The 26,569-nt window shown below is 34.2% G+C and overlaps 1 protein-coding gene across 6 annotated transcripts in view; it reads left to right on the top strand.

Moving 5' to 3' along the window:
• Window positions 1–26,569, top strand: part of DGKB (diacylglycerol kinase beta) — a 633,703-nt gene that overhangs the window by 80,386 nt on the left and 526,748 nt on the right. For 3 of the 6 annotated variants that reach the window (XM_063099139.1, XM_063099136.1, XM_063099135.1), the window contains exons 3-5: window positions 3,320–3,340; window positions 11,783–11,936; window positions 25,627–25,767. In XM_063099139.1, the coding sequence (XP_062955209.1) occupies window positions 3,320–3,340; window positions 11,783–11,936; window positions 25,627–25,767 (316 nt within the window). The remainder of the gene's footprint in view (window positions 1–3,319; window positions 3,341–11,782; window positions 11,937–25,626; window positions 25,768–26,569) is intronic. The other 3 variants (XM_063099140.1, XM_063099138.1, XM_063099137.1) reach the window with 1 other exon arrangement.

Below are 26,569 nucleotides of genomic sequence, written 5' to 3'. Positions count from 1 at the left end.
CCTTTCAGAGAATTATTTCCTTGACCAAAGAAAGAATTTGTGATGGATGTAATTGGTTATCATCTTAAGGAGCAAGTTTGGATAAAAAGAAAGGAATTCCTTTCTCCTATCTTGTATTTAATCAATTACCATTAAGCTTATGAGTTCCTGATGTTCTTTCCTTATAATAACTTTGCATGTCCTATCAGTTGCTTTTGAACACCATGCTTAGATAAATGCCTTTTCCCTAATTCTTTGTTAAATAACCTTCCATTTAATATTAGTTGAGAGATGTTACATTTTAAATGTTTGATCATCATTACTGTTAGATCATTTGTAGCTTCACTAAGTGATGTTTGAGTCAATTGGAGTAAAAACTGTTCTTTGCAAAACACCCTTCTGTCTGGATTAATCACTCAGATAGATTTGTTCGCTGGTTAAAACATGCTTTGTTCTTAATCATTTTTGTTTTGTTTTTGCATGTTTACAAGAGCACAATTCTTGGTTTTGGTTATCTTTCAATATTATACCTCACAGTTTTTGGTTATATTTTAACAGTATACTTCTCTGGGATTAATAGAACTTAAGTTTAGTTATTATAGCCTAAATCTCTAAATTCCAACCTCAAAACATTCATATTGTTTAATAATTTCTTTTCAGTAGTTCTCATAGTTAGCTATTTTTTATGTCATATATTCTTATTCTTTCTATATTCTGATATACAAGTATTACTGTGCCTTTTAAAACTCTTTACCTTAATATTTATTTTAAACAACCAATTAATATTTAATGCCTATAAATAATGGGGAAAATAAAAGTAACAAAGTCATCCCCATTTTCTCATATCAGGAAAAAAACAGATGTCTTGACTACATTTTTCTCACATTTTACTTTCTTAGATGCTATAGCGTGAAAGAAAAAATGCTGTCCAGTAGACTTGTAGAACTGAAAATCTCAAAACCCAAGAAAGCAGAGTGAGAAAAGTAAAAATGACAACTGTACTGAACCACTTTAAGGCCAAAAATGTCATTAATATTTACATTTACAACATTACTTGAAAACATGCATTCTTATCTAATCTATACACAGAGATAAAATCTGTTTTTTTCTCCTTAATAATAGCTGCTAGGTGTAAATTCAATTGGAATATAATCTTGTTTGCAAAGTAGCCTTTTTTGCTTCAATGATTTCTTATGTAAAGGACTTTAATGACTTACTCTTACTGATATTATACATTTCATGAGGATTATCAGTCAATGTATACTGGACTTATTAAGGTAATTACTAGATTCATTACTGGACACACATGTGATGTCAACCTTTTCATAATGTAATACCTCTCCATAAATGCACAGATCTACTGTTGAAATGCATCATTAAAGTAATGGAGAGTTCAAAAACGAAAAGCTGGATCTCATTATGACCCAAGAATAATTCTAAATTAAGAGTTGAAGCACCCTCTGACCTTAATATTGACAGGAATTTTTCCTTCAGGAGAAAATTTTAAAGTTTACATGACTCTCAAAAACTAGTATGCATTTATAAACGCCAATAGAAAATAATTAGGAATATACAATGTTGAAAATGAAATCTTTAAGTCCTTGAGGTTCTCTTCAATACTTGAACTCATCCAGTTTATATAAACTTACTCTTACAATATGAAAAAAATCCTACTGTCAATTTATATGTGAAGTTATCACTATTGACTGGTCAAGTTGAGCCCAAAGTTATTTGGCATGGATGTTTACTTATTGACTGCTCAATTATACAAGAAAAATTTAAAAGGTGATTAAATCAGCCAGACTTTAGAATGAATATAATCTTTTGTTTTCTAAAATAAACATGGCTTGCATGATCCATATAAAATGTACTTGTAAAGAGAGAATAACATAAATATCCCTTAAATTTCTTCTCCCTCTATGAAGTAAAGCTGCTTAAATGGTAGATGTATTATTTTGGTATAATCAGCTTGAATTACTGAATTTTGAAAGTGCTGTGTATAAAAACTTAACCTGTTCAAGTCTATTCTAATAGAGAAAATATACTGTGGAATATGTGGATGAGTCTTTTATTCTTAATTCCTGCCTTTTAAAGATTATTGGATAATCTCTCCTTGAATAAATGAATGAAAGAAAACTAAACAATAACCTTAAAGATTCTCTAAAAATCTTAAAAAGGCCTTGGGAATTGCAAATCAATAAAATTACAAAGTTTTCAAATAAAGAAACTTATTTTAAGAAAAGTAAAATGACTGTTCCAAAATTAATCAGCTAGGTGAATGACAGTCACCACAATTAAAAGCTAGTTTTCTAGGATCCCAGTTGAGGGCCGATGTCCTTTACTCTTTACTTCAGTGACTGGGCCATAGAATGAGAGGGAAAGTTCTGGTAGATAGGAAAAATAATGGAAGAAAAAGGTATTGGATCGCATTGCTTATGTAATGAGTGTGGCATATCCCTGTATGCATAATTATTATCAACTCATGCCTTGATAGTAAGACATTTCTGTTAGTCTTCACCTAATCTTATGTGAATAATATAATATTAAGGGTATTATTACAGCCAAGAACCAATTTGTAGCTGAGAACCAGTCTTAATGAGAAGGCTCACAATAAAACACAGGATATATAAATGATCTCATAAGAGTAGGAGAATGTGGTAGTTTGAGAAAAAACAACAACAACAAAAAAAACAGTTTGGCATTGCATGCAATTTTTTTTTTTTTTTCTTTTTGGTACTGGATTTCAAATTCAATTCCATATTGTTTCATTGATATCCAAAATAATGGGAAGGAAATGGTAGCTATACAGAGAGATATAGGAGAGACTAGTTGTATTATGTTGATAAAAACATTAGGAGTGAGGACTAAGTATTCATAATCTAATATACCTTTTTACACAGTTTTATTTTCATTAATCCTTTCTGAAAGGTTTTAATCATACTGTATGCGTTATTCATTATATTTATCTCATGTCGATTAGAACTGTTTGCTTATTAAATTCAAGGATAAATCTAGTCAATGGTTCTCAAATTTTAGCAGCTTTAACATACATCAGAATCACCTGGGGGGCTTGTTAAAACATGAATTGCTTACCCTCTACCTCCTAAGTTTCTGATTCAGTGCTTCTGGAGGGGGGCTCAAGAACTTGCATTTCTATCAATTTCCCAGTCAATGTTGATGCTGCTGTTTTGTAACCATATTTCAAGACCCATGGATCTAGGGTATGTTTCAAAATTGATCTGTAAACTGGAACTTTTAGTTAAATTATCAGAGATATGAGATAATAAATATAAATTATCTTACATTAACACATGTATTCTTTCTTTCCTTTCATGCCCAGAAACAAGACATTCTTAACCAAGTAAGACATTTTCTTTTCTATTAAAGTCTGTCATTTCTTTTTTTTTACCTTGATATGAACTATGAATTTCTCATCCATATCACTGAGCTGTACTACTGTGTCAAAAAGATTCATATAGCATTCAAGATTACCTATAATACTTATAAAATAACTGACGTGAAGTGTGACTGAAATTTTTTCAAATCAGTCAAGTCTCAAATGGAGGAGCTGGTACCTTAATAGAATTAATAAAGGTCCAGAATGTGGGCTTCAGTTTTGTAAACTCTGAAATTTAATTTTCTAATTTCACCAAGACATATCAGGCTTTGCTAAAATGATTTATTTAATAAAAGTCTTATTTATTAACTTACGGTGGGGGATTTAAAAATTACAATTAAGCCACAATTATAAGGGTTTTTTTGTTTTGTTTTGCTTTGTCTAAATATGCTGTGTTAGAGTCTGTGGGGGAAATATAACTGAAAAGCTATTGATTTTGTCCTCCTGGGAAGAAGAGTAACCAATCTGTTGCTTCAACTACTCTCTGCTAGTAAAGTCCATTTTGTAAACTAAGCTTTAGGTCCAATAGTTCAGTTGGGTGCATAGGATTACAACACATTTTTGGGTGCTCTAAATGGATATTTCTTTTTTAATACACTATATATTTTTTAATTATTATTTTTTCTTAATTGACATGATCGTAAGTATTTCTGGCACACAATATGATATTTGGGTGCATGTATATAGAGTGCATGATCATATCATGGAAATTAGCATATACATCACTTCACACATTTGTCATTTCTTTGTGTTGGGAACATTTGAAATCTTCTCTACTAGCTATTTGAATTTACACAGCAAATGGTTGTTAACTGTAGCCTCCCTACAGTGGCATAGAATGGATATTTCTATCACACTAACATAGCTATGTTAATTGCCTTCACAACTTTAGGAATATTTCTTACAAAAATGGATGAGTTGCCTAAAACCATAATATTGTCTCCTTTGATAATGGATATGTATTAGATGATTCTTATTCTCAAGTTTTCTGACGGGTTTAATGACAACAGCCCTGCAACTTTATGCCCAATGTGTAAAGGACAATTATGTGAAAATGATCTTGGTGGACTTAGGTACAGGGGCTACATATTACAACCTCACAGGATGAGGCACCACTGATGTGCCATCTCATTGCCTGTGATGAGATTTACTAGCCCCCATTATAGAGGATAGCCTTTCCCTGATTTCATCTCTGATCTTTGTGGAAACATTAATGCCCCCAAATGGCTTTATGATATTTAGAAGGCGACTGCTCCGAATAAATGGTTGTTTTTTTGAGTGTCTACATTATCAGGCCGTAGCCATTTAATAGCATTTGTTGAGCACCTTTGGTCAACAAACACACCCTTCTGCACGACCTTCGTTCCCACTAGAGGCTGTCTGAAAACTGGTGTCAAAATCAGCTCGAGCTTTTTTATAGTCAGCAGAGTGAGTTTTTTCCTTCCTTTTCTTTGCCTAGTCTTTGTTCCACGAGTTTAGCAGCCAAGTGATGGGCAAAGCTGAGGACAACCAAAGGGAAAAGAAATGAGAGCATGCGTATGCTATTACTCCATGTGTGTTCTTTGTCAGTGTAGGATTTTGCCTGTACATGTTTCCTGACTGTAGATAATCCTTGGCCTAAAGCTAAATTTTGCTTTCATAGCTTCCTGGGGGTATGTGGAATAATTAGCTCTGTGTCTGACACATAGTAGATGTTCCATTAATATTTAGAGACAGTGACTGTGATCATACTTTAGTGACCAACATGACTTCACACAAATGTTTTGGAGCATGTATCAAAGGTGAAAGTAGAGGGTATCTGAGACACCCCCAACCAATCCTGTATCCTAACTTTCTCAGGGCCTCATTTTCTCATTTTAAAATGAGGAAGTATAACTCCAATGTCTTTTCCAATTCAAAAAGAATTTCCTTCCACCATGTGGTGGGAGCTGGGTATGTGACACTTGTTTCTGCTGCTGAGACTGGCTGCAGTCCTAAGTGCTGTGATGGTTGCAGACTTGCTGTGTCTGTTGTATTTGTTCCACCTCCCACAAATGCATGGTGCCAGGACAGTTAACGAGGGACAGAAGTGGCATGTTAGCCAGCGTTTCTTCTGCTTCTCTTCCCAGTTAACCTCTACTTCAGTTATGCTCCTCTTATTAGGCCTATCTACAACCAGAACACAGGCTCAAAAAAACATCACCACACTGGTCTCAAAGTGCCTAATATAATCCCATGTTATTAACCTGATGTTGACTATGTATTAAATATTTTTGGAATATGTAGTACCTTTTATTTCAATATGTGGCCTCAGCTGTATGCCTTGATACTCAGAGAATTGCTGTAGCATAGAACAGAACCAACTCCAACAATTTGAGAAAGTATTTCCATAGATATTTAAGAGATTATTTAGTTACATCATAATTGAATCAGTTTGAGTAGCTTCTTGTAGGTTTCTAGTAACTGCTCTAAGGATCAAATCTCAATATTTACATAAGTGCACTGTCTTATATCTATGAAAACATTTAGAATTTGAGAATGAACCATCTGCTACAGCTTATCCTACCCTGAGAGTTTAGATGCTTGGATTAATGATTTGACTGAAGTGGCTAGGTGTTATCTGTCACAATTGATCCATTTCTCCCCAATCTGCTCTAATAAACAAACAGAAATTTTAGAAATAGATAAATATTTAGAGTAAAGTGCAGTTATACCAATTGTATTTAATTGCTTATTTATTTATTTATTTATTTATTTATTTATTTATTTATTTATTTATTTATTTATTTTTACAAATGAGTTTAAAAGCAAGCATAAATACATTTGGAAAATAAACTAGTAACTTTCCTTAGTTTAATAATAATAGACAACTTTGGAAAATAGTATCTAAACACTCAATGTAGATATTTTTGTTCTTTCATTTCTTTAATAATATTTATGAAACAATTTATATAGGAGTTAAAAACCAGGTTAGAAGAAAAAGTGATACTTGGATTGTCAGGAAATCTTTTTGTACTTTACTGAGGAGAAGTGGAACAAACAGTACTTTCCCACTCTAACTTTTATTTTTAGGGTTTTGTCTATTGTTTTTTCTTTCTTTGTTTGTTTTCATCATCAGGAATAGCTTTTTTTTAGCAGAAGAGCCCTAAAGGATGCTAAAGGAAAGTAAATCTAGATATTTTGGTAGAAAGGCTTAGAATATTTAAGAATTTTAAGGTTTTTTTTTTTAACAGGTAAAATAAATCATAAATAATATTTTTAAGATTAGTAAGTTAAATTTTCCACTTAGAAAAATACCTCTAAAGGCAATTTGGACAGTAGACTTGAGAAGAAGAGGAGACTAGGTATGAGTTATTGAAGCAGTCCCATTAAATGAAGAACACTTAGATGGCAATGGGTGTTATAACGGAGGCTGGGGACACATTTCTAGCACGTGTCAAATACAAGGCCAATGGTAGTAGGTTACACTTTGAATGTCAAAGCGTATGAAGAGTTATAGTCAATGCATGATTTTCAAGAATGGGCAACTGAATAGCTATAGTATTACTTTTTATTTTTATACCTTATTTTATGGTTATCCCTTTTGTTGAAATGGTAGGCTTATTGTTGGGCAATTTAATACACTTTTCTGAGCCTCAGTTTCTTTGTCCATAAATAGGACTAATAATAATATGTACCTTTTGGGTTGTTATGACAATTAAATGATAGCATACCCACAATGTACTGAGCACAGTTCTTAAAACACAGTAACATTTAGATCGAGTTTCCCATATACGTAGCTAACATTTTAATCAAGTTTCTAACATCGTCTTTCTATTTAAGGATAATAGAGATCATTGACTGTAAAGATTAAAAGGAAAGAGTGGAGGCTTTGAGAAGGAGGTTGGCATAAAAACACCCACCATTAGTACATAAATATACAGAAAAAGTGAAAAGCATTTGGAACAGAAAGAAATTATTGGATTGCATCCCAAATGCTCTTGCTTTTGCATGTATGTTACATAGTGGAAATTGGGTCTGATCCTGTGGGAGAAACAGAAATTGTCAAGATAATCTTTGCTATCAAAGAGCATCAGACTGTTAAATCTGTTTTATAAATTGCTGAGAAAATGCTTCAACCCAAGGAATTCTTTTTTTAAAAAAATCTATTTTTAATTGATATGTACTGATTGTACATATTTAAAGGGTGCAGAGTTATATTTCAATACATGTGTTCAATGTGTGATGACTAAATCAGGGTAATAAACATATTGATCATTGCAAAATTTACCATTTCTTTGTGATGAGAGAATCACATCACAGCTCCTTTCTTCTAGCCTGAGAACATACAGTGAATTATTTTTAGTTATAGATGTGTAGCACTTCTGTAGACCACTAGGAGCTCTGAAATTTGAAGTAATGAACTGTCAATTGCCAGTACAAGTTATACACAAGAAATGAAATATTTAAAAATACAATTTTTTTCTGAAAGTATTTTAATATCAAAAAATGTATGTTTGAAATTTCAGAAAGTTATTCCTGTTACATGTTTAACATATTTACCTCAGCTCAACAGCCTTCACATCAATTTTCAATTTAACATAATTAGTTAATGACATAAATTAGAATGCAAAATTAAAATGGAAATGGTGAAATAAAAAAACACTGGATAATTTATATTATTGCCTACCTCATTTCATCAGAGTTCTTTTGCCCAGGTACTAACACAGTATTTTATACATATAAGTACACAATCAACACTTGTTCATAGATAAATTAAAGTCATTCCTTTGTTCGTGATTTTGCATATTTACTTAACCTGTAATAGTTGAATGATTTGTGTTTTAAAGGTCATTTATTAATTAACTCTGTATACAAGTTGGTTAAAAAGTGTGAAGCTGAACGTGACTATCTTCTGTCTGATATGGAGGAATGCTATTATGGTCCTATGATCTTGTTAAAAGATGAGTCAGACCGTTGTGATCTGCTGAGAACCCTCCAAAGACTGATCCTCTCACTCCACATTAAAGCCGTAATTCTCTAAGTGAATCACTGTACTATATGTCAATGTATTGAAATAACACACTGTACCCCAGAAATAGGTACAATTAAATTTTAAAATAAAAAAAAATTGTTAAAAGTTGTAACTCTCTTTTGATAAGCTAATATCCTACATGCTCTGCCCCAGTTCACATGTCACCAAAAATCTTACTTTGACCCTATCTCCTACTACTCTAGTTCTCCCTCCCTCCTGCTCCTCCTCACTGGTTCCTTATATAAATTTCTCTAAAATAGGTGTATTCTTATACCTCAGGACCTTTGCACTAGCTCTTTTTTCCATCTGGAATATTCTTTTTCCGAATATGTGAAAACTTCTCTCCCTCATAACTTTTAAATCTTTACTCAAAAAAACAGCTTCTTATTTCAAATTTAAGACTGCAAGCACAACCCCCCCCCAGGCAAATATATAACTATAAATCTTTTCCTTCTTTTTTTTCTATAGCACTTAATACCAAATGCCATCAGACATGTTACATTTAGCACAATTATTTTGCTATTTTATGTTTTCCCTCATTAGAGGGTAAGCTCTCTGATGTAAGAATTTTTGCTTGTTCCAGTAACGTCTTTACCCCAACACCTAGAACGGAGCCGAGTAGTTCATGCGTGTTCAATGGATATTTGCTAAATATGAGAAGATTCCCAATCCTAAACTGCCCAAAGAGATTGAAGTAACAATAGAGTGATGACGTTATTTCCACTCACTTTCAATCCACTTGGATGAATACTTGTGTTCTTTCTTTAGTATTAAAGGAATTTAAAAACAAAGGATCCAGATGGCCAGATATAACAACGAAAGCCATATAGAAATGTGTTTTGAATTTGTGCCAACTTGGCAGCAACATCTGAGCAGCTTCCTCGGTCTGTATTCTTTAGGGATTCTCTATGTTATCTCCCTAAATAGGTTGTGGCTGTTCCTTAAAAAAATAAGAAATAAAGAAAAATAACGGTTTTTAAATTTTAACATTTGTGAATGTGTGTGTTCGAGCTTACAGACAACTTGATTTTTTAAACACTCATTCCATTAAATCTGACCGAATTTTTCTCATTAATGTTTTCATTGATATGCATATAAATGATCTCATTCTGTTTAAAGGTTGCAATCTTCAAAAATCAATTCTAATGCAGCTTCATGACAGCAGTAGAAATTTTGATACCTAAATCTGGAAATTTTCTGCTAAGTCATGAGGTAATGAAAACATATAGATTGAGGACATATTCATTTTGCAGAAATGTCCAATAATTTGGAAAAATAGAATTTTAGGAAATATTTGAAAATATTTTACTCAGAAAAAAATAAAGGGGATGGGTTAATCAGGCAAGGCATTGAAGGACAATTCCTGCATGAATAGGAAACACTGAGTCAGCTAACTTTGGGCCATAAAGAAATTTAGGTTTTGCAATATTGTACGCCTTGGGTAATGCCAGAAAATGTAAGAGAAAGGAGGCTTGCTTCCAAGAACATGGTGAAAATTTGAAGAAAGAAATTTACATTGTCAGTAAAGTTTCAGCAATAAATAATATGACATCGTCCTGTAGAAATCATTTAAGAACTGAGAAAATTTTTAGTCCATTCTTATATCTGTAATAGGATTTTACTTTTTAAATTAATATACCTGTTTTTAAATCCTTGCCTTCTGAAAGCAGTAATTGGTCACTGTTGCCTGAGAGAGAACAATTATAGCAAAGTATCTAAGACATGCAAAAACTGGAGTTTTGATTTGGGAAGATTCAGTGAATTTCCCATTTTACTGAATCAATAAAAAGGCAAATTAAGATAGCAAAAAATACATCTAACCTCAAGACAGTGATTCCTTTTCCTTATTCCTTTTATTTTATTATTTTATTTATTTTACATACTGTGTGCCCAATAATATGTTAAGTGCTTTACATCAATTTTTATTACATTTAGACAATGACCCTGAACAGTTGATCTCGTACATCGCTTTATATGGAGAAGGTTAAAGCTTACAGCTGTCAGAAAATAAAATTAAAGCTGAGATTTTTGTTTGCTGAGCGAGAGAACTATGACACTTGAGATACTTCAGAAGTCTACAAAAAGTTGTTTTCTCTAATGATATCCCTAAATGTCATATTTTATTTTAGGTTTATTCAAAATAATACAATAATAAAATTAATCATTCTCCACCATCTTTCCCCAATATCATGACATAGGAAAAACAGACCTTTTCTTTTCCAAAATAAGTTTAGGGAATTAATTTTATTCTCACCTGCCAGGAATTTGAGCAAAATTAAGAGCATCCACCTGCCAAGTTTCATTTTTGTCCCATTTTTTGGTTCATCTCAGTACATTAAACTGGTAAGAAAAAAATGCCCTTCAAGTGTTCCCTATGAGACCCATCCTCCCTTGTACTCTCTTGATCTGGACAGATGTGGCTTTATTCCATCTTCTTCTCTGTAATTCTTCTAGTCCTTTCCAATGCCCTACTGGATAGGACCCAAGACAACTCCACCAGCCTTCTCTTCCATATGGTTTACATCTGTTTCTCAGAAAAGACTCATGCAACTTTGTTTCTGCAGTCACAGAGAGTTCTGGCCCCGCCCCAAGCAGTACCATTCACTTGCCTTTGCCTCCAAAGCACTCACACACTTGTCCTCAGTTTCCCAGGCAGGGGTCAAATCCTGACCCACTGTCCTCTCCGGTAGCTCCTGTGAAACCCTAATGCTTGAGGTTAGAAAGTGGCTTCAATCACCATTTTCTCAAGTAGACATGGAACCCCTCAATACCACAGCAATTCTCTCCAAATAAATGTTTCACCATTTATAGTTCTACAATGAGTTAGGGTGTGTAAAGATCTCAAAATATGTTTCTTTGAAGGTCTGCATATGAAGTTTTGGAGTGTTATGTCAATTGAGCTTGGTGTTTAGTTGAAACGTTAATGTTAACCTCTTTCTACAGTTGTCAGAAGCAGTAATCTCTATTAGCTACAAGGAAAGGAGATGGAAAATTTCATTTTTTTCTGAGTGCTCGCTGTATGTGTGCGTATGACTCTGCACTGGTTACCCACATTAATTGCCTGATTTAATCATCACGACAACTCTGAGGGATTGGGGATATTATTCCCAATTTACAGAGGAGAAAACTAAGTTTCAAAGAGTAAATTTTTTAAGGCCATACATATACTGTGGAAATAGAAATATCTAATGGGAAAGCTACTGCTCTTTCTGCTACACCACCACCGGTGAGACAGGTACAGTATACACATTCCATGGATAAATGTTAGCCTATGACTGCCCAACCTATTTCTCAGGTAGGAATTTCCTTTTGTAGACCTCAATATAAAAACTGTTGATATTGATTTTGAACATAGCAAAAAATCTTAACATTTGGCTGCTTATTAAAATACATGTTTAAAATCTTTTTTTCAGACAATAGATTTTGAAGGTTTCAAGCTATTCATGAAGACGTTCCTGGAAGCCGAGCTTCCCGATGATTTCACAGCACACCTTTTCATGTCATTTAGCAACAAGTTTCCTCATTCTAGTCCAATGGTAAAAAGTAAGCCTGCTCTCCTTTCGGGTGGTAAGTTTATTTACTTTAAAAATTTATACAAAGTAAAAATTTCAAAGGCTAAATCAGTATCAAGTTTTCGTAGAAAAGAGGAGGAAATATTTTTGATATGTTGTCTGTGTAAATAATTGTATCAGACATAGAAGTAAGAGAACAATTTCTAATAACTTAGGTGGTTTTATAAGGAATTTAAATCTCAAACTTCCTTTTCTTCTAATAGCATATGTTAATTGCTAACTAGAAGATGTCAGATTTACTAGGAGTACAAACCAAATCAGATTCTAAAATGGAAAACAATAAGGAAGAACAGATTGCACTTCACTTGGGACAATTGTATATTGTGCACAGAACTCCTTGACAGGAATATGGGCTGTGTGACTCTCATGCAACAATAATAAATTAAACTCTGATTCTTTCTTGAAACTTGGCCTCCACATTTTAGAATTAAGTGTGTACCATCCTTCCCAGGACTATTTCTAATCCTATATTCTTTTCAGACCTACCTTTGATAGTTTTTTTCTGGGAAATAAGGAACACTAAACAACAGTAAAAATGTTCAAAAGCTGAGGTAGCCTTGAATCAGAAACCGAAAAAAATAAATGTCTGTCTATTCCTAGAATTTTCCTTTGCAATAATCTGTTACCTAATGTATAACAAGGTGCATTTGTGGTTGAAAAATCACAAAGTACATTTGAACAAAAAGGTGCTATAATCTGCTTTGTTTATCTCCTGTTGGAGTTTATTTTACTTCATTACCACAATACCAGCAGGAATATGATAGCTGTTCTTTACTCTTCATATCAACTGAAAAATAAGAGCTTCTCAATAAAAAGCAAAACTGAAAAGGAAAAGATGTTATTCTCATTAATGGACAAGAGTCAAACATAAGAGATATGGTAAAAGTAAAACAGTTTTCATAGAATAAAAGTAAAAATAATAACGATAAATAGGTACAAAGCTTGTACCTGTATGTGTGCGCATGTGTATAGCTGTGTTTTGTAATACCTAATGATCCATCTGGCATTTCACGAAGTGGATGATTCATTTTTGTGAAATACTTTGTTGCAATATAAGTGTGTCTCATCACCTATTTAAATATAAGGTGATTCCATATTGGACTTTTGATTTTTCAAAATGTACCTAATACAGTATTCTTTAAATTTTCTCATATCTCTGTGCCTCATTTTAAACGCCAGGTCCCCAATCTCTCACTTCTTTGCTAGTCCAGAACTTAATTTCATCCTTAGATTCTGTCACTTGAACTACTCTATACAAACTTTTCAACCAGTTGGAACCTTCCTTTTTCGGCAAATGGCTCACAAACTCTTAACCATGAATCAATATTATGATCTCATATTTCAGTCCCTACAACACAAACACTGAGCATTACCAGAGAGAAATTTCATAAATATGCAGATTGCTGATACTGTAAATTCCTAATACTTAGTATTTACATGTCCTTAAAACTTATTATTCAAATTTTTCAAAAAATCTTTTGTAAAAATTATTTATTATTGGCATTGTCCCCTAGAATAATGGCTTTAAAACTCTCACAACTCCTTACGTTTATTCAAATCTTTCCCCTCAGTCTCAACAGTTGACATTTTTTTCACATCATATTAAAAACAGTCACTGTCAGACATAAATGCCTCAATTACTCCTCACACAACCCAGAACTATTTCTTTGGCTCACAAAAAATACATATTCACTATATTTCAAATGAAACTCTTTGTCTTGATTTCCCATAAGATATCCAACTCACTGTGACTGGAAATTAACTAATGACATTTGACTGAAACCCGCTTCTAGTCCTGTCTTCTATTCCTATTTTTGGGTGAATGGCACCCAAGAATCTATCCATTTCCCAACCCTAAATATTGGACTCTTCCTACTCTCCGCGGCCTCACTCCTTACATTTGGTTAATCACAAAATGCTCTCTGCCATTCATTATAACTGTTTCTTCACTGAACATTCTGCCAGCGTCATAGTTTGACTCATCATTGTTTAGGTCATAGATTATCAATTAGCGTGGCTCCCTTTGGCCCCACCTTCCCATCTCCAAAATGTTCTAACAGAAATCTGACTATATTGCTCCTGAGTTACCAAGTTTCAGGCCTTCACTATCTACTATTATAGTATTTTTTTTATTAAACTTTTATTTTTTAAGCAAACATAAATCCTTGATATTTAAAGCAGAGTTGCTTTGGTGAAGGGAGTTGGTTCAGAAGAGATATGAGTATATAGGATCACCCCCACCTTTTGAAACACCCCCTTCTGAAGTGACCTTAAGGCCATAAGACCTTAATGAGACTCCAGGGCCAGGCAACACAGTTAAGAAGATGATAAAATCTAAGATCCCTAGTGTGAGGTCTGCCTGCAGCTCTAGTTCTGTCTCCCTGCCCCAGGCAGCCCAGACCTCTCTCACATCCAACTATTTTCTGTGACTTAACCCTGCTTTGCTTACCTGGACTCTGTGCTTTCTTGTTTAATGTTTTTTCTGCCGTTATGTCCACAGCAAAACTCAACTTGATAAACACTCATCCAAAGCTTCACTCAAATTAAATAGCACACATTGTGTTCCATGCTAGGAATTCAGTGATCAATGGGTCAGCACAGCTAGAGTGTGCAACAGGGAAGCAACCCTGGCACCCTGGTACAAGACACACCATCTGCCTCTTGTAGCATCTCTGTCCCTTCCCATCCCCACCCATGCCAGCTCCACACAGACACTCTGGGAATTAACTGCTTTCAGCTAAATGATCTTTCTTTTCATATATGGCAACAATAAACAGCAGTTATTAGTAACAGTTAGTTTTCAAAGAATGTAGTATTAGAAGAGGAGGTAATATGATTTATTAACTAATTTAAACAGTCATACTATTGATTCCTGTTGGGCTCTACAATGTTCAAAATGTTGGCTCTATAATAGTAGATGTCTGGTATTAGCCACAGGTCAGTGTAAGAGTTTTTGTTGGTATTTTTTATTAGTTGTTTTATAGGATAGAAAGAGATTTTCCTAGTACACTTTAAATCAGATTATGTCATTAATTAATTAGTTGTGCCATTTAGTTATTCATTTTATTAAATCATTAACTCACATGCATCAACCATCCATTTATTTAAACACATTATATACCAGGAATTCCTCAGGAAAGCTGAAGATCCTTTAAAGTCAAGCAGGAAGATAGACATTTATGTGACCAGTTGTATTACAATAAAATAGATGCTGTGATCCACTTACAAACTGACTACGAAGAGAGTATGGTGAAGGAGGCACTCATGTGAGACTGGAGCAATGGGAGGGGTGCCATTTCAGGAGTCATGTGACTGGAATTTTAAGGATAAATTGGAGTTATGTAGGTGAAATGGGCAGGCAGGGGGAGGAGTACTGGTGGGAAAGGATGGGCAGGGAGTTCCAAGAAGAGAAAACAACATGTACATTTCAATTTAAATATTAAAAAGGCATGTCCCATCAAAGGGCAGTGCATAAGCCATAAGACATTCAGTACTTACTAATTCAGAGTTGATCACTTAGGATATGCCACTTACTGTTCAGGTTCCTGGGGGTACATCAGTGAGCAAAACAGAAGCCCTCTCCTATAGTCACTTACATTCTCATGGAGAAAGACAGACAAACAAGTAAATACGTATAGCATGTGAGCTGGTAATAAGCACTATCTGCAAAAATAAAAAGAACAGGAGATAGAAAGTGCAGGTAGAAGCTGAGGCTGGCTGGGAGTCTGGAATTCTGATGACTCACCTACACTGGGATAAAGTCATCTCAGAAGTTTATTCTTTTTGGTCCCAGAGCAGATGATGGTCATGATCATGTAAGTATCGAGCATGGCTTGGAGGTGAGACAGGGGAGAGGGCCTGACAGGATCAGAGTCCTGAGGACCTAAAGAAGTTGGAGGAAGGTGGACTTCTTGGGAGCACTGAGAGATCTGGATCTGAGCCTTGCCAACAGTTGGGCTGGGACAGGTAAAGTGACAGGAGAATAGCAGGCAAAGAGGCGAGAGAGCTGGCTGAGGCCACATGAGGAAGAGTGTTGGCTGTTGTGCTGAGGTTTGAATTTTATCCAGAAGAAATTGGAGAGCCATTACAAGATTTTAAGCCAGAAAGTTATCACACTGCCGATGGAATGGAAGCTATCATGAAGGAGGATGAAGGGGAGCGTATAAAAGCGTTCAGAAGATATATAAAATTGAGAATACCAACTATCTCTGAAAAAGTTAAGGTTCCTTATCTTTTGTCCCCAGCCCTCTCAGTGCCCATCTGACAGGAAATGGTTAATTGCTTTGTGCTGTCAAGCTACACGTATCAATGAACTATAATGTCAAGTGTAGAAATTAGCTTATTTCCTTTTTCCTTCCTTGCAACCAAAGAATCATACTACAAGTACTTATCTTAGGCAGAAAAAGAGAAACAATTCCTTTTTTTCCATGAGGAAGTTAATCAATTAAGAACATAAAATTGTACAATAAAAATGAGGTACTTGAACCTTTAGAAAAACATTCTCTTGCCGAATGGTCTTACTGAATACTCTTGCCAAAATACACAGTTCATTAATTGGACTGAGAAGAAGCTATTGCTCTTATCAGGACTGTCTAGAGAATATTAAAAAATGTGTGTTTGTGTATATTTATTTTTATTGAGCTTGATAGGTCTTTTATGTCTAAGAAGCTGCTTCAGTTTGCACAGGGCAAACAAGGGCAGACAGGGTCCCCAAAACACAAACTGAACAACTGCAAAGCTTATGTGATGATGAGATAGATTCCTGGCACATGTAAAATGTATTGGTACATTTATTAATGTTGATATGCTTATTACTGTTGATGTAATAGATTACATAGTGACATACAAATGCTCCAGATATAAAGATGAAAGAATTTCTATTCGTTGGCCAAATAACATTAATTTATATCAAACATTACATTTCTTATACTTCTAGAATACCAGATTCACACTTATAATTATTATTATTAGTAGTAGTAATCCGCAAATTATTTTACTCCAATAAATATTTTATGTTGTGACTCCTTCCCTGCAACCAGAGAAAACACACAACTTTGAGGTCCTATTTGTGATAAAATTACTGTCAGTAAAAAAAAGAATTTTCCTCAAATCTTCTCTTTAATTATTAAATGGTTTTGAATACACTGGACTTGATTACAGAGGTATCTATATTCTTCCACCTGAATATTCTGAGTGAAATTTAGTCTTCAAATTTTTCACCTTTACTTTATTACTATATTTATTCACCTGGAACAGAGGGTTTTTTGTATTTTCAGTTACATCTTAATAATTGCATGTTAAATGATAGTATTAAATGACAGTGTTATGTTAAGATTTTTGCACTGTTATGCTCAAGAATATTTATTTATAGTTTATGATACTCTAGAAAAAGGCAAATAAGATATTTAATACTCTGCAGAGGCCCAAATCAATCACAACATTATTTAATTTTTGATGTGTTGCATAACTACCTGTAGTAGCTAGAAAATATGCAATGATGTTGAGCACTTGTTTCGATCCACTGCAATGAAAGCTCTATAGAACTGGGATTGTTCATCTGCTTTGTTCAATGCTTTATCCTCAGTTCCTAGGATCTGGTTTTGCATAACTAGTATTAAAGGTTCTGAATATTTATTTATTCTTCTGTTTATAAAGTTCATGCTAGTTATACATCTACTAAAAAATACAGATAAACAATAAAAAAAAAATTCTTTGTAATCCATTTCCCCATAAGCAACTGCTGGTACAGGTTTGGTAAATATGTATATATGAATGCGTATGTTTACACATGCAAACACACACAGACACTTGCTCAGAAATGTGTATTACAATGGATGACCCAAGTTAAGGCCAAATGGAAGATGAAAATTTTCAGCTCTCAATCAGGCTAGTATTTTTCGTTTCCTTCCAAAGGTTTATGAACTAATCAATGTATTCACTCTTAAGAGTCTTTAAAACCAGACTCTTAAAACAAAAGTAGTTTATGGAGCAGCAGGAGAGACAGATTTCTCTGATTTATTTTTCTCTCTCTGGCCTCAGAGAATCATGCTTAAATATAAAACCCCAATTCAGACTGTCTTTTGAATTGTACCTATGCAACTAGTCTTTGCTGCTATTTTCTTAAGTGTAAAATGGAGATATTATGAAAATAATAATATGGGTCTGTGAGACTTAAAAAACATAATGTATGTAAACCACTTAAAATTGTATTGGGCATATTTAAATGCTCAGTAAATGCCAGTCATTACCATTATTCTTTAAACAGATTATTTTCCATTGTTTTAGTTTGCATACACAGCATAAAGATCAAATTCAGCCTAGCTTTTTTCTCAATTTCATACATTCTGAAAGAGTAAAGTTAAATTTAAGGAACATTATTGGAATTTCTTTTCAATGTGACAATTATAGAGAATTTGGCATTGTGGCCTCTTTTAACATGTGGTGATTTAATTCTTTGTGTCCCATACATGTGTGTGTGTATATATATATATATATTCAAGTGATTGAGAGTAATTCAATCCAGTTTCAATTATCTACCTGCAGGCAGTATGTAGCCTACACTAATATGGCAGCCAATAGCCACCAGAGCTGTTTAAGTGAATTGTAAATGAAATAAAGCAGAATTTCAGTTCCTTAATCACCACAGCCAGGTTTCATGTGGTCAACAGCCACATGTGGTTAATGCTGTCATCTTGAACAGTGCATATGTAGAGCATTTTTGCCATTACAGAAAGTTTTATTGGTCAGCACTGGTTTAGATGGAACTTGTTTTTTACTGCTTTTGAAAAGAGCCCAATGTTTGGAATTAGATAACCTGTCTCCAACTGTTGAGTCCCTAAGCTGAGTGCTCTGTGAGCACGAGCACTGTCCTCACTGACTTCCCACTTTCTCATCTCTAAAGTGGAATTGTAGGGTCAGACAGACCAGTGTGCACAAGTGTTTGCACACAGCCAGAGGCATTATTCTTGTTCCTTCACAGAGGTTGCTATGCTCCTAGAACATTACCCCTAAAGACCTGCTCCTTGTAATGGCTTGTTTTTTGTGTTTTTTTTTTTTTTCCCCTCTTTTTGACAATGTCCAAAGAGACGAAACCCAGAGTACGTTCTAAGAGAAATTTGTCTGACCCCGGTCTCATGTCAGGGACTGTATCCCACTACCTGTCCTCACTTTATGAGGAATCACTATCAATTTTACATTTCCTATTAATTGGTGTAGTGCATTTAATTATGTCCCCCCAAATGAAGCTTAAATTGTCTCCCAAGTTTTATGTATTAGAAACTTGGCCCCCACTGTGGCTGTTAACAGGGTGGAAAATCGTATTATGGGAATTGAAAGGTGGAGCCTTGAAGAGTTGATTGGGTTGTAGGATCATGCAGTAGTGAATGGATTAAAAATGGTGGTCAGGGGTGTGGTTCTGAGGGCTTTAAAAGAAGAGAGTCTGTCTCTCTTTCTGCAATCTCTGCTTCCACCATTTTGCCACCACCAAATGGACTTTGGACTTCCTGGCTTCAGAAACTGTAAGCAGTAAATTTCATCTCTTTATAAATTACCCAGTTCTAAGTATTTTGTTATAAGCAACAAAAATGGACTAATACAATTTGTAACCCAGTCTGCCTCATTTTGCTGCCAGTTTGTGTAAACACAAAGGATAAAAATAATTACAATACCATTCTAAGACAAGCACAGTTGGAAAGCCAAATGTAAAAAATCATGAAATGTATGATATTAACTGTTTTTACCTTGAATATCTATGCTACGCATCATGACTATTAGTATGAACATTGGAAATATGATTATACTGTGTGATAAATTGCTTTGTAAGTATGGTGAATTTCAGCTAATTGAACCAGTATAAAAAATAGAAAAGCTGAACTGCCAGTGTTTTATTGCTTTGTAAGTTTAGTAATATAATTCATGTTCTTAGTTTTGAATATTTTATTTTAAAAGATGAAGGGAAACAATAGAGGTAATGTCACTATTTTCATTATCAGAAGTGTAAGTGTTTGAAAATAAAACAAACTGGAGCAGAGGCACTAATTTAATATGTACCTGCAACCTATTTGCAAATAAGAAAGAACCTTAAGACTAGAATTTAAAAAATCTATTAGAAGAAAAGTTTTTAGGTTATAGTTTTAAGAAACGGAGTGTCCAGATTGACGTACAATGAAATCATGTTCTTGAAAAATATGATATGATAGTAGTAGGTAATATTCAATTTGACTTATGCTAACTATTTTTATAATTAAAACTTTGAAGAAAAGGATGTTTGTAAGTACATACATACACACATATATGTATATATACTGAAATCATTTTAAAAATGGATGAAAATCTTCTTGAAGTGTGAGACAATTACTTCCAATAAAACTAAAACACTCAAATTATAGTGCTTGTTTTTCACTTTATTTTGTACTTTTGTTGTACATTGTAATATATATGTATACATACGTAGGTATAAATGGGTGTGTGAATATACACAAAGGGTCTTCGAAAACTTCATGGAAAGATTCGTATTATCTTTTAAATCTATTTTTCCACAAACTTTCTGAATTACCCTTGTATAGTATATGTGTGTGTCTGTATACTTGCTTCACTTTTGTGATGAAATATTTAAAGTAGTATTACCTTTGGCAAGTCAGAGAACATGCAAATCAAGTGTCAATAATCAGAGCTAAATATTGAGGCTACTTGAGGCAAAAGAAACATTTTTTTTTTTTTTTTTTTTTGCCGAGCTTCATGTTCAATTTCAGTTTTAAAGAGAGAATCTTTTTGATTTCTGAGTGGGTTAAAAATGGCCTTTTAAAAGGGAAACAGAATTTGAGCCTCCTCATCAGAGGCTATCGCTGTTAAAGAGTAGTGTAGAGTTCCTTATATATTCTGGATATTAATCCTTTGTCAGATGTATATTTTGCAAATATTTTCTCCCACTCTGTTGGTTGTCTTTTAACTCTTTTAATTGTTTCTTTTGCTGTGCAGAAGCTTTTTAGTTTGATATAATCCCATTTGTTTATTTTTCCTTTGGTTGCCCGTGCTTTTGGGGTCGTATTCATGAAGTCTGTGCCCAGTCCTATTTCCTGAAGTGTTTCTCCTATGTTTTCTTTAAGAAGTTTTATTGTCTCAGGGTGTATATTTAAATCCTTAATCCATTTTGAGTTGATTTTAGTATACGGTGAGAGGTATGGATCTAGTTTCATTCTCCTGCATATCTATATCCAGTTATTCCAGCACCACTTGCTGAAGAGGCAGTCCCTTCCCCAGTGAATAGGCTTGGTGCCTTTGTCAAAGATCTATGGAAAATGGTATGGAGGTTCCTTAAACAATTGCAAATAGATCTACCATACGACCCAGCCATCCCACTGTTGGGAATATACCCAGAGGAATGGAAATCATCAAGTCGAAGGTATACCTGTTCCCCAGTGTTCATCGCAGCACTCTTTACAATAGCCAAGAGTTGTAACCAGCCCAAATGCCCATCATCAGATGAGTGGATACGGAAAATGTGGTACATCTACACAATGGAATACTACTCAGCTATAAAAACGAATGAAATACTGCCATTTGCAACAACATGGATGGACCTTGAGAGAATTATATTAAGTGAAACAAGTCAGGCACAGAAAGAGAAATACCACATGTTCTCACTTATTGGAGGGAGCTAAAAATTAATATATAAATTCACACACACAAACCGGGGGGGGGGAAAGAAGATATAACAACCACAATTATTTGAAGTTGATACAACAAGCAAACAGAAAGGACATTGTCGGGGGGGAGGGGGGGAGGGAGAAGGGAGGGAGGTTTTGGTGATGGGGAGCAATAATCAGCTACAATGTATATCGACAAAATAAAATTAAAAAAAAAAAATTAAAAAAAAAAAAAAAAGAGTAGTGTAGAATTCCACTTATCTAATCAAAGAGCTGGAGTCAACAAACCAGGCTTGCAACTTCCTATTTGCCCTGTATACTGTGTCCTGTGCTTCTGAATAGCCATTAGCACAAACTGCTTGAAAGGAAAAGGACTTACCCTCAGGACAATGAACTACAAGTAGTGGGGAAGACCTCCTGCTGGATTTAGGAAAGAAAAAAAAGAATCTAAATGGTAAATCAGAGTGTACAAATAACTTGTACGAAGACAATTGAGGCCCTAGAGCCCACTTTCAGAAAACTAAATAAAGATATGGGGAAATATTTTCCGCCACATAGGAGGAAGTAGGCTGATCTTAGGGAGGGGGATGGAAGCAGGAACAAATCTGTGAGCTTTTCCATCAATTAAACACCTTGAAACTTAATAAAGTCATTAAATTAAATAGATAAACTGTGGTACATACAGACCATGGAATATATTCAGTGCTAAAAGGAAACGAGCCATCAAGCAGTGAAAAGACTTGGAGGAACCTTAACTGCATATAACTAAGTCAAAGAAGCCAGTCAGAAAAGGCTACATACTGTATGTATGTATGACTTATGACATTCTGGAACTATATGACATTCTGGAAAAGGCAAAACTGGGGAGACAGTAAAGTGATCAGTGATTGTCGGAGGTTGGAGGGGGGGATGAATAGACAGCAGAGGATTTTCAGAGCAGTGAAAATGCTCTGTATGACACTATAATGATGAATATGTCATTATACCTGTGACCAAGCTCAGCAAATATACAACAGAAAGAGTGAACTCTACTGTAGGCTATGGAGTTTGGATAATAACAATGTGTCAATGTAGGTTTATCAGTTGTAGAAAATGTGCAACTGTGGTGGGGGATGTGGATAGTGGGGAAGGGTATGCATGTGTGGGGACAGATGGTACATGGGAAATTTCCGTACCTTTCTCAATTTTGCTGTGAACTTAAAACTTCTCTAAAAAAGATAAAATATTGAAAAATAATAATAAAGTCTAGTTTTAGAAATATTTTTTGTTATTGAGTAATGGTGAAGAGTAATGGTGAAAAAGGTATTTAACATTTTATCTTTTTCTTTGATGCACCCTATAAGTCATCGTGGAAAGCATATATTTTGCTTCTCAAACTTAGCTGTAATTGGACTTTAGAAAGAGTTGATTAGTTGGTTCTTCAATGTACAAACTGAATATTTGCCCTTATTTCTTTATTTATAAACTTTATTTTTTTTTAAATGTAAAACTATGACACAGGTAAATATATGGTACAGCTTTTACTTAACAATATGTCATAAACAGAAATGAGAAATATATACTTATTTTTTTAACAAAAAGGATTTTAGTACAGTAATATGTTCCTTTAAAAAAGTGAAGCTAAATATAAATTTTATGTTTATATTCATGCTCGATATATGCATTACATAAAAGAAAATTATGTGGTCTTCATGTTCTCTAATTACTTCTGTTCAGTATTATGAAAGCTGATAATTAAATACCATGCACCTTAGTTTAGAAGCATAAATAAAATTATCATTCTATTTTCTAAATAAGTGAAAACGTTTGACTTGCTTACAACTAATGTCACAACATGTTCTTTTCTTTCTCTTTTGCTTTATTTTTTGTATAAAAGAGTTAAATCAAGCTGATAAATCATTTCAGTACCATGGGGAAAAGCTTGGAAGAGAGGATTAGCTCATCAGGCAGGATGAGTTAGGTCATAGCTTATCCAACCATAATTCAAGCGCTGTGTTCTCCAAGACTGGAAGTTATGGTTATGGCAAGGATCAGTGCCAAATTGTCTTTTATCATAAGTTGAAACTGCTTATTCCTGCAGCTGGCTAAGCTTTAGTTGGCTAGTTGCAATCATTTGGGGCTTTTTTTTTTTTTTTGAAAGCTCAGAATGTCTTCAATTCTCTGCCTACCATGGTTTATAAAATTAATTAGTTTGTATTAGATACACAGTGATACTTCTGTTCAGAAGGAAAATCCATTTACAATATGTGTCTCTTTTTGATAACTTTATAAACGAGTAGAATTAATGTGAAACATAGAGCTATCTTTGAAGTAAGTAAGACTTTGATAAAGAAAATGGAGGATGCCTATAGAGCCATGTTTTTCAAACTGTGGGCTGTGACCAATTAGTGGATAGTGAATTCAATGTAGAGAGTCCGACAAAATTTCAAGGGTGCAATAGAATAGAACAGAACAGAATGAAACAGAACAGAGCAGAACAGATCAGAGCAGAGGAGAACAGAACAGAACAAAATAGAATAGAATAAAGAGGTTAACATAGAAAAGAAAATATGTGGACATTTATAACCCATCCCCCATGATGTTTATGTGTGTTCGTGTGTGTGTATGTGTGTTCTTGGTTAAGATATAAATTATTTTTTCTTACTTTTTCTTATCATTGGCATTGAGCAAAATCAGTCTGTGAGCTAGTGTAGAATAAAGAGGATGGACTTAACCTTGTTGGCTATGAAAATCTGGGAAATTAATCTCTATAGAACTGTTTTTCATCTGTAAAATGGGGATAACACCATCTACCTCACATGTTTAATGTGAAAATTAAGTGAGATGATATGTGTTAAAGCTTCTACCATGGTTCCTGCCACATATTAGACACTCAGTAAATGATACCTTTTATTACAAGTGATATTGCCATTGATAAAACTAACTTGGGACATTTCACAGTGCATTAAATTCTATACCTGGAAATTCTGAGATAACTGGACTAGATAATATGTATTCAATTAAAGTTATAAATCAAATTAAACAGCCTAGGGCAAGAGATGTGTAGTCAGGTCTGTGCTAGGGGAGGACAAGTTTATAGAACTGTATTTGGTTGGAATTATTTCCTCCATTTCAGTATTTCATGATTGATTAGAATCTAGTAGTCGTTTGGCCCATTAGCTATTTCACCCAAATATCTTTTATATTATCTCAGAGAATAATTGGGATTTACCTTCAGGTCTTGTCAGGTATACATGATCTGGTTTCAGAGGTTTCTCTGTCAGATGGAACTAACAATTTAATGTGAGCAGTTTTAGTTAGAATACCTTCTGGCAGGTAAAAGTAATCATCACCAGTTGTGAAAGGTCATTCATGTCCTATACCTGTGTCTTAGAACTGGTAAAGTTAGTGTGCTTCAGCAATAAAGTGAAGACCATATTAAAATCAAACTAGTCGTGTGTTCTTACTTCTAATTAAATGTCCATCGTGTTTGTTCAGATTCTTGTTTATGTTCTCTTTAACTCATGGGGAAATTTCTTGATAGAGAAAAACGATGTCTTATTCATGCTACCGACGAACATTTGACATAAATACAGGTTTTGCAAATTAATGATCACTTATTAATGATATGGAAAACATATTGTGACAGACTCATATTTCTTTTTCAGTTTTTGTGAAAGGCCGATTTTTAGTATCTTCCTAGCTGCTTTCTAACTGTCACTGTTGAAACTTTATAACTTTCTCTGATGAAAGCAGAGAAAGGTGGAATGTGAAAGTGGGTCTTCATGCATTCAGATCTGTTTACCAAATCCCCCTGAACCCCCCGTCCTCCAGTGGCAGGCAGAGCAGTGCCTGTGTCCCTGAATCCCAAAGAACTCTCTGTTATTTACAACAGTCATAGAACATGTCTAATTCTGCTATACTAGAATTCCAGAGAATCTGGTTATCCCATGCCTAAGAAATATATAGCTTTCTACATAGTCTATATGTTATATATTTTCTTCATTTGTTTGAGAACACTGTGAGTATTTTTAAAAATATAAAGGCAATTTTTTTTTCCAGGTCTGAGGATGAGTAAAGGTGCCATCACACCTCCCCGAAGTTCTCCTGTGTCTTCGTGCTCCCCGGAAGTCATCCATCTGAAGGACATTGTCTGTTACCTGTCTCTCCTTGAAAGAGGAAGACCTGAGGATAAACTTGAATGTATGTTCTTCTTAATTTAGTTTACTATCAAGGTTGGGGGCGGGAGAAGGGACTGGATATTGATGAACTTAAAATTACATCTATTAGGGCCGAACCCGTGGTGCACTCGGGAGAGTGTGGCGCTGGGAGTGCAGCGATGCTCCGCCGCGGGTTCGGATCCTATATGGGAATGGCCGGTGCACTCACTGGCTGAGTGCCAGTCACGAAAAAGACAAAAAAAAAAAAAAAAAAATTACATCTATTATAGTTATAAGAATTTTTGTTAAAGTGTCCGTGCTTAACAATAAAAAATTCCTCCTACTGAGAATCAGACAATTAAAACATACTAAGGTGTATTAATTTCAGGTTCTTATTTATCAAGTTCCATTTATTACTGATTATTTCTTAAGCATGTTTTTCTGTCATAAGACTTTTGTTAAAAGAATGTTTTTCAGTTCTTTTGAGTTAACAAGATGCTATTGTAAAGTATCCTTTGATTTGTTTAGAAAAAGCATTTATTTCTCGTATGTGAAGAGGCCTTCCCATTAGTGAACAGCAAGGGTCTCTATAAACAGTAGCCTGCACCTTTCTCCCATGGAAATCTCCCTTGCAGCCTTCAGCACTAACACTTTCTTTGGCAGGGACAGATGATTTCTCAAATGCCATACCTGAGAGTTTAATTTACAGGACTTGACTCTGTATATTATAAATAATTAAACAATAGCTTTTTTTTGTTCTAGGATGTTGCAAATAGAGAATTTCTATTTAGTTGAAAGTAAATTACTCTATTTAATAAAATGTAGTAACTGAGCTCTCTCTTGTG

The sequence above is a fragment of the Cynocephalus volans genome, chromosome 6 (assembly GCF_027409185.1).
Source record: "Cynocephalus volans isolate mCynVol1 chromosome 6, mCynVol1.pri, whole genome shotgun sequence".
Classification (NCBI taxonomy): Eukaryota; Metazoa; Chordata; class Mammalia; order Dermoptera; family Cynocephalidae; genus Cynocephalus; species Cynocephalus volans.
This window is presented reverse-complemented; position numbering and strand designations above follow the sequence as displayed.